The 9,042-nt window shown below is 37.9% G+C and overlaps 1 protein-coding gene across 1 annotated transcript in view; it reads right to left on the bottom strand.

The window, feature by feature from the left end:
* The window catches only part of LOC107738936 (taste receptor type 1 member 1-like), a 7,440-nt gene extending 1,660 nt beyond the window's left edge, over positions 1–5,780 (bottom strand). The window contains exons 1-6 of the mRNA XM_016550863.1: positions 5,762–5,780; positions 2,320–2,440; positions 1,895–2,192; positions 1,030–1,773; positions 692–904; positions 486–606 (exon numbers count right to left, since the gene is read on the bottom strand). Of these exons, the coding sequence (XP_016406349.1) occupies positions 486–606; positions 692–904; positions 1,030–1,773; positions 1,895–2,192; positions 2,320–2,440; positions 5,762–5,780 (1,516 nt within the window). The remainder of the gene's footprint in view (positions 1–485; positions 607–691; positions 905–1,029; positions 1,774–1,894; positions 2,193–2,319; positions 2,441–5,761) is intronic.
* Between the last annotated feature and the right edge of the window lie 3,262 nt (positions 5,781–9,042).

Below are 9,042 nucleotides of genomic sequence, written 5' to 3'. Positions count from 1 at the left end.
TTTTTTTTTTTTTAAAGAGGGCCAGATTCAATGTTTAGACACACCTGGGGTCAGAATGCTGTGTATATATACACACACCCACACACATACAGAGCTTACATACAGGGCTCCAAACTAACATTTGAGACCAGTGGCACCAGCACCTGATTTAATATTAATAATATTGCATGCTTTGTGTCTTGGACAGTAGCTTTGGATTACGGTAGAAGTAGCTTGATTTGGGATGTATGCCACATATAATATATTTTACACAAGCTGCGGTCCATTTGAAATTTATTCCTGGGTCACATCTGGCCCACATGCCATAGTTTGGACATCCCTGTCCTACCCTATTTTTTGACTACAACAGCTAAATTATTAAAAATTTTAATTTATTCCCCCAAATATATTAGACAATGAATTATCTTCCCTTATCTTTCCCTATTAGCATGGACTGAGGAAGCTGAAATGCCAATGTTTTGTCACACATTGCTTAAAGTACTCACATGAATAATTCACATAGCTGTTACGTGGACATTTTTTGCACAGAAAACAGCAACTATGATATCGATTAGGTTCCCTCGAAAATCCCTCTTTGCACTCAACGGAGCAGTTTGAGAATGGAACCTTTATGGAATGGGAAAATGTGTTATTAACATTAATCAAATTAAGGTAAATGTTTAGATAAATACTCGCTGAAAACATAACTTACAGAACCATTGTTATGCCAGTGCAAGAGAGAGTTGTTGATATTAAAAGTAATTTCTGGATATGTTTCATATGTGCCCACCATATCAAACCGTGGAGGATTTGTTTCAGTATTCCAAAGTACGACTGCAAAACTGACAGTTGGATCACCATTGTCATCATATTTCACCTGATGGCCTTTAAGTGGGAAGTCCAACTTTTTCATTTGTTCCAGAAGCTGTTGTAAAGTACGGTAAAAATTCCCCCCAAAAAAGCCAAACAGTATTATTAAGCATTATTAACATAATAAATGTTATTACTTTTAATGAAAAATGTCATTATCATTATGATGCAATTACTCACCATGTATGGCTTAACTGTCATGTTTTTGTGGCATTCATTCATGTCACACTGCAGAACCTTATGTAATGCATGAGCTATGGTATATATGGCAGCGTAGATGGCGAAGGAGAATGAGGGATTTTCGTTTATAATCTCCTCTGCGGTCAACAGTGGGCAGTAATCACAAACTTGATTGCATGTCTTATTCTTACTCTGGACATTACTCTCAGTGCTATATCCATTAATTGTTCTCCTGTCTTTATAGATGAATTTATCAAATCCTGGTAATGACAACAATCTCTCCGTAATGCCAATGACTGTTCCAATTTTCCCAATTCCCGGCTCTGTTGGAAGCTGTTGATTCATAGCCCAAGTTTCACTCGCAATCCATACTTTGTCTCGGATGTCATTTGCTATGGCTGCTTTGATAATTTTTCTTGCATATGGTGGCACAGCGAAAACAACAATGACATTGATCTTGAGCATATCAATCTTTTTAAGTGTTTGACTGTAGTTTGCCTGTTGGCCTAAAGCCTCTTGATAGGCCAAACAAATGCCCGTATTGCTTATATACTTGTTAAATATTCTTAGACCGTCTTCGCTGTAATCATCTTGGCTACCAAGAAAGGCAACCCAGTTCCATCCAAACCATCGTATGATGTGAATAATCATCTCTATAAGGTTTTTGTTGCTAGGGATTGTTCTTACAAAGGAAGGATACTGAAGTTTATTGCTTAATGTATAGCTAGAAGCTCCATAATTCACCTTTGAAAGAGAAGAAAACATTCCAATTTATTAGCATTATATTGTAACTTGGTAGTCCTGAACAAAAAGTAGGAAGTAAGTATTTTGTTATGTAAACTATATAAAAAGAACCAGAATTTACCAATGGTATAAGGTCCATTGTGATCAGTGGTGCAATAGTAATAGTTCTTGTGCTTCCATATGGCCCTGTTAAAGCAATCACTTTAGGCTGATAGTTGTTGAGCTTTTCTTTAGGTTTTATTGAGCCATTTTTTGAGATAAAATTGAAGATTGAAGGGAAATTTTTCGTGTCAGAACAGTGGTCAAAAATCTCATATCCCAGAGAAACATTGGGCAGAAGAGTTGTGGAGTTATTAATCTCCTCAACAGCAAACCTCATCACTTGCAACATCTGATAACCAGATTTTGAGAAAGTGTATCTAGAAAATATCAGTGAAGAAGTAAATAGCGCTTAATCAAATCTTTGTTTTTAGAAATGTGACTTGAAACAAAATACTGAGGAAATGCTGCTGCAACAAAAAGTGGAAAAAAAAAATCCTTTCTTACCTGAAACATTTAATGGCTTCTGGAGTGGAAAAAGGTTCTGCATGTTGAACTTCATGTAAAGCAAAAAGGCCACCCAATAAGTAATCTCCCTCCAGGCTGAACTCAGATTCTAAGCAAAACACTTTGAAAAAGAAACAATTAATAAAGGCCGAAAGGAAAGAGCAAATGCTACTCAAATGCATGGTTTATTTATGGTGGACCGTTGGTTGTGAAACTGGAATCCGTAGTGGCAATTCATTAAGTACAGGCTCATATATAACTATTGAATTTGCTTAAAACACAATTCAATTTGTTTAAACCACCATATTCACTGATACAAAGTACAATTTCCATATCTAAACTAAAACGTTTACATCCATCAGTTGTTAAGTAGAGCATTACACCACATCAAAATCAACAGATGCAAAATATAATTTTATATACACAGAAAGTGATTTGGTCCCACTTACTATTACGTGGCCTTAACTACTATGTACTTACATTTAAATTAATCATTTGGTACAATGCACTTACATTGTACTTATATTTTTTAAAATACCTATATGTAATTACATCTGTAAGTAATTTCTGTAATTACATTTCTAATTACACTGTTGACCCATCCCTTACACCTTAACCCACCCTTAAACCTACCCATACCACCAAACCTGTCCCTAACTTTACCCGTATCCCACCTCAATAGCAGCAAAAGTGTTTTGCAATACAATATGAATACAATAAGTACATTGTACTTCTTTTTTTGATGTAAGTACATAGTAGTTAAGGTCACCTAATATGAAGTGTGACCAGTGATTTTCTAATATTTCTAAAGTTGTAAATGAAACAAAGATTCGTTTTACAAGAAAATACAATTTCAGTCTTTCTACTTCAAAATTCAATGTGATACCTGCCATTTTTGTAATTATTTGTACCATTTGCTAGCAATTGTTTAAAAAAAAAATAAAAAAAATTCTACACCATTCATTTCCAGTGAAGAGAATGTAGCTCACCACATGATAAGGAGTCAAAACTGACAACAAGTATATCAAACAGGCAAATACAAATAAGGCAAAGCATGGAGGATGGTACCACCTGGTGACCAGGAGAGTCACTTACAAGTAGTAGTACATAAAGGGATCCAGTATGTTAGTGGTTAACATTTCTGTAAACTTGGAGGGATCAGACCCAATCAAATTTATGTTCAAGTATTTTCAGTATTTTCAGCTGAAAACACTTTGACTGAAAAATATACAGCAAGGCATCAACTGTTCAAAAAACATAGACTCTATCCGAAACCTTAAGATAAGCAGGCAACAAGACACATCTGAATCCAGTGATTGTGTCACATACCCAACCCCATATGGAATTGAAGTTGTGGATGGTGGTCAGTTTGTGTGTAAATGTATGTTTTTGACCAACTTGTTCTAGTTGTGATGTAATTTCTTGCGAGAAGTCAGTAGTAGGGGAGACCGGGTATGGTTGTAACATGGGGAGAGTTGTAAAATGTTCTATGATAATTTTATCTTTTACTCACTTCCTCCCAGATCCCATATGAATGGTTGCCAAGGTTGGAAACAGGCACATGCATATTTTATAAAGAATAAAACTGATTAAGAATGTTTTTTTTTTTTACCAAAACTATATTTAGTTTACTTACACTTTTACAGATAAAATCATTTAACATAAATCAGATTAAACTAGTTTATTAGGCAAAATGTGATGCCTTTTTAACCTGCTAATTTCAAACTATTTTGCTAATATGGCCAGCTAAGTGTTACAATCATCCCCTTACATGCAACTACGAACAGTTTCTTTTTGATCATTTTACAGAAGCAGTGTCTGGCCCCAACAAGCCTGTAATTCAGGGTTAACAACATTCATTTGTCACCATTGTGACTCTGATTGAAAATATTCACACAATGACATGTAAACATTGACAGTATTTTTGTTGACCTACATGTTCATTACACAGGAACTCTGGAATTGAGTGCTCATTTCAGCATAAAGGAAGTTTGTTCTAGTAGACTAATTTACACACACTCCTGCATCAAACAAAAAGTGAATTTGAGCAGTGGTCAAGGGATTATGCAGACCAAACATATCAGTGGTGTAACCCAAGTCAATTACTGATGTGCAATGTACTACAGCCACAAAGCAATTTATGGCTCATTGAATTATGCCCTTATAGTGTGTGAGGCATGTGGGTTGTACTCGCCTCTCAGGGTTAAGGCTCATTCCACTCGGAGTGTAGCCACTTCTAAGGCGCTACCTAAAGCTACATATTTGGACGATAATTGTGCTGTGGCATATTTATCAGATTTTATTGTTTGGATATGGATTTGACCCCATGCTCTTGTGTCTTTTTGGGTTGATTTCATTCATTTGCTCACAAAATGCTGGTTCCCATAGCGTCCGCTCATTCCTTTAAAAGTCTTAACACAAAAATACAAACACTTTAAAAACATTAGGCTGCAACAATAGGGAATGGCTAAACAGTAGGGAAATAATCTTCTGTTCCCTTTCAAAAGCTACACTCCAGAAAAAACATCCAAACCAATTTAACAACTGAACTGATATTCAACAAATGATAACACATGATAAAGCTTGGCTTAATTAATTTTAGAACCTTTTCTACGAAAGCACATTTTATAAATGACATGATCACAGCTCAAAACCTAGATGTGCTCTGTTTGACAGAAACCTGGCTAAAACCAGATGATTACATTATTTTGAATGAGTCTACCCCTCAAGATTACTGTTATAAACATGAGCCAAATCCAAAAGGTAAAGGAAGAGGTGTTGCTAAAATTTATACTAATATTTCCAGTATTTCTCAGAAGTCTGGTTTCAAGAATAATTCGATTGAAGTAATGGTGATTCAAATAACATTATCCAGAGAAACAAGTGTTAATGATAAATCCCCTGTGATGTTTGTACTGGCTACTGTATACAGGCCACCAGGGCACCATACAGACTTTATCAAAGAATTTGCTGATTTTCTATCGGAGTTAGTGCTGGCTGCAGATAAAGTCTTAATTGTTGGTGATTTTAATATCCATGTTGATAATGAAAAAGATGCATTGGGATCAGTTTTTATAGACATTCTGAACTCCATTGGGGTTAGACAACACGTGTCAGGGCCTACTCATTGTCGTAATCATACTTTAGATTTAATACGGTCACATGGAATTGATGTTAATTGTGTTGAAATTCTGCAGCAGAGTGATGATATCTCAGATCATTATCTAGTCTCGTGTATTGTGAAGATCTCATGTTACCCCTAATTCTTGTATATACCATTTTGTTTTGATTTAAATTTGTTTAGTTCATTTGTATAAATTTTTGTTGTTTAAAATCACTTTGGGTTATTTTTCCTAGTCTAATGTGCACATTAGACAAAAAAAAGACACCAAAAGTTTTCTTTCTTTGTTTATTTTATGGTTTACCAACTTCATTTTCTTACCTCTTGTTTCTGGGTTCATGGCTGCAGCATGGTTCCGGGGGTAGGGGTTTAAGAGGAAGTGTGGCCTTCCTGTTTCCTTTTTTATGCAATCAGGAGGAATTATGGGAAGTGTAGGCATAGTGTACTTACCAGTATGAGCAGGGGTGTCATTGTTTCATTGTGTTTATTTGAATGCATGTATACATTTATTGTTTTGTTTATTTCTTGTATTTATTTGGGTACTATATTGATTGTTAAAATTTATTTTGAATTTGATATTCAGTTATTGAGTTTATTTATGTGTTCATTTATATGTATGATTTTTTTTTAATTTTCCCTGTGAATGATTTGGTTTGATCCTTGAGTTTGAAAGGGCTCATTATCGAGGCTTCACACTCCATCCCAGTAGGTGGCGGAAACGCACCTTAAGCTGGTTTGCCAACTGCCATTGAAGTAGAATAAGAAGAAGAAGAAGAAGAAGAAGAAGAAGAAAGGGCTCACTTCGTCTGTTAGTGTGAGTTCTGGTTGGGGTCTCAGTGAGGAGGGTCAACACTAGTGTCCCGGGCTTGATGTGTTTTTTTTGTGAAATGCAAGTTTTGAGTAAATACATATTTTATATTGACTGCAAGCAGTGTCTCCACGCCTTTGCTCTGGTCATGTCCCCACATTATGGTGGCAGCAGTGGGATATTCCAGAAGAGGAGCATTGCGGTGTCAAATCTTCAGGTGTGATGGCACCAAACCGGACACGTACTGAGAAATCAGATGGACCCTGGAGAAGATGGGGAAGAACTGCAAGGGGCTAGTGGAGGTGCTGTTGAGTCAGTTCCCCCTGAGAGTTCTTCTAAGGATATTACTGAGCTCAAGGATATGTTCCAGAAATCCCTGGTGGATCAAAGAGAAAGACAAATTTGTCAGGAACAAGAAAATGTACGACAAGAAACAAGATGGAAGTCCTTGCAACATCAGTTTCGCTTACTGCAGGGAGAAGTAAATCAGCATACCTCACTGGGAAATCCGCCACTAGGGGAGAGTGAGGGTCCAGGCACATCTTCCAGAAATTCTGATGGAGTTCAACATTCAACTGCTGGGGGTCCATTGAAAGAGCCAAAGATGCAGCAGCCCAGTGAGATATATGACATCGAGCATTATCTGACTACCTTTGACAAATTGCTACCGTGTGCAAATGGCCTCCAGAGGATTGGGCTATTCGACTAGTTCCTCTACTTACTGGCAAGGCCTGTGCTGCCTACGTGACTATGGATGTGGAGGAAGTGACCGACTATGGGCAGGTGAGAGAGACCATATTGAAGAAATACTCTATCAATGCTGAGAACTATCGTAAGTGGTTTCGTTCCATGGAGGTGCTGATGGAAGAAACTCCTAAGGAATTGTACATTCGGTTGAAGGATTTGTTCTACAAGTGGGTGAAACCTGCAGAAAAGACTGGTGCAGAGGTTGCAGAGACTATCATTTTGGAACCGTTTTGAGAATGTTGTGTCCTGAACTGCAAACCTGGATTAAAGTGCATGACCCATCCTATTCGGAGGAGGCCGCCAGGCTGGCGGATGTCTTTGTGGCAGCTAAGCGAAGGACTGAGCCTTGGAGTTTTGCTCAGTGGAAGACCGCAAGGGACAAGCCTTCTTCCCGCAATACAACCTCACTGCTAGAAGGGGGTAAGAGTATGGGCGAGAGACTGGTGAAACAAACAGAAACGTCTAGCTTATCTACAGTTGGGACTATTAAGTGTTTTAATTGTGGCCAGATAGGCCGTAAGAAACCAATGTGTCCAAACCTGAATAAAAAGCTTACCAATGTCTGTTATGTTCCACGGATGATGATACCTGAAACTAGCATTACTCCAATGCCCAGTGATGTCACAATTCCTGTAGAATTGAATGGTAAAAAGGTTATAGCTTTGGTAGACACAGGATGCACTCAAACTTTGGTAGAGACTGATCTTGTATCTGAATGTTCTGTGGAAACCGATGGCCCTGTTATGGTTAAATGTTATGGTTATGGTATCCATGGTGAAGAACGGTCATATCCGGTCACTGAAGTGTATTTAGGGGTTAATGAGCAATCCTACCTGATGAAAGTGGGGCTAGCACCAAAACTGCCATATCCTGTGATCATTGGTGACGACTTTCCTGTGTTAATGGATTTATTTCAACCAAGTAATATCTGTAATGTGGTTTTAACTCGTGCAAAGTCTAGACAGAACCAGGAGGTGAATGAGATAAATACCTTGAAATGCCAACTCATCCAGTGAAACCTGTGAAGTCTAAAGCAGAGAAGAGGTTAGACAAGTTTCAGGGAACATTGGTGCAAGTCACAGATAGAGAAGGTTCAGAAAAACTCAATTTGGAGTGGCAAATCCCTGCCAATATGTCTGAACTGCAGAAAACGGATTCTGAAATTGGTTCTATCTATTCTAGAATGACAGAAAATGCAAAACAAGGCAGAGAGATGGCCTTCTTTAAAGGTTCTACTTTTTGTCTAGAGAATGAACTTCTGTATTGTAAGACCCAAAACGGACAACAAATGGTTCTTCTTATGAGTGTACGCAACATGGTGCTGAAAATGGGGCATTCCATCCCTTGGGCCGGTCTTTTGGGCCGTCGTAAAATGTAGCATCGAACCAGTAAACACTTTTTCTGGCCAGGGATGACCCAAGATATAGCTGAGTCTTGTAAGATGTGTCCAGAATGCCAATGTACTGCCTCTCCTGGTCCTCCAAAAACTCCCTTGATGCCTTTGCCAGTAATAGAGGTGCTTTTGCAACGACTAGGCATGGATATTGTAGGCCCTTAAGAGAGGAGTAAAGCAGGTAACAAATACATGCTGGTAATTTGTGACTATGCAAGTCGATATCCTGAAGTCTTCCCTTTAAAAGAACATTAAGGCAAAATCTGTGGCTTTTTGTTTGGTGCAGTTTTTTTCTAGAGTGGGTTTTCCCGAGGAGATACTGACTGACCGGGGAACCAATTTTACCTCAAAGTTACTGCAACAGGTTTATCAATTGCTGGGTATAAGAGGTTTGAAGACCACACCTTACCATCCTGAAACCGATGGTCTTGTAGAAAGATTCAATCAAACACTTGTTCAAATGCTCCTTAAATTTGTGAGTGACACAGGATCTGATTGGGATCAGTGGTTACCTTACTTACTATTTGCATATAGAGAAGTTCCACGGGCTTCTACAGGTTTCTCTCCCTTTCAGTTGATGTATTGGTATGATGTGCGGGGTCCTCTGTCTTTGTTGAAAGAGTCCTGGTAGCAAAGTTCACAGACATCTAGTAA

The sequence above is a fragment of the Sinocyclocheilus rhinocerous genome, unplaced genomic scaffold (genome assembly GCF_001515625.1).
Source record: "Sinocyclocheilus rhinocerous isolate Xijiao unplaced genomic scaffold, SAMN03320098_v1.1 scaffold2570, whole genome shotgun sequence".
Classification (NCBI taxonomy): Eukaryota; Metazoa; Chordata; class Actinopteri; order Cypriniformes; family Cyprinidae; genus Sinocyclocheilus; species Sinocyclocheilus rhinocerous.
The sequence above is the reverse complement of the archived record's forward strand: the minus strand, read 5'-3'. Positions and strand labels throughout refer to the sequence as shown.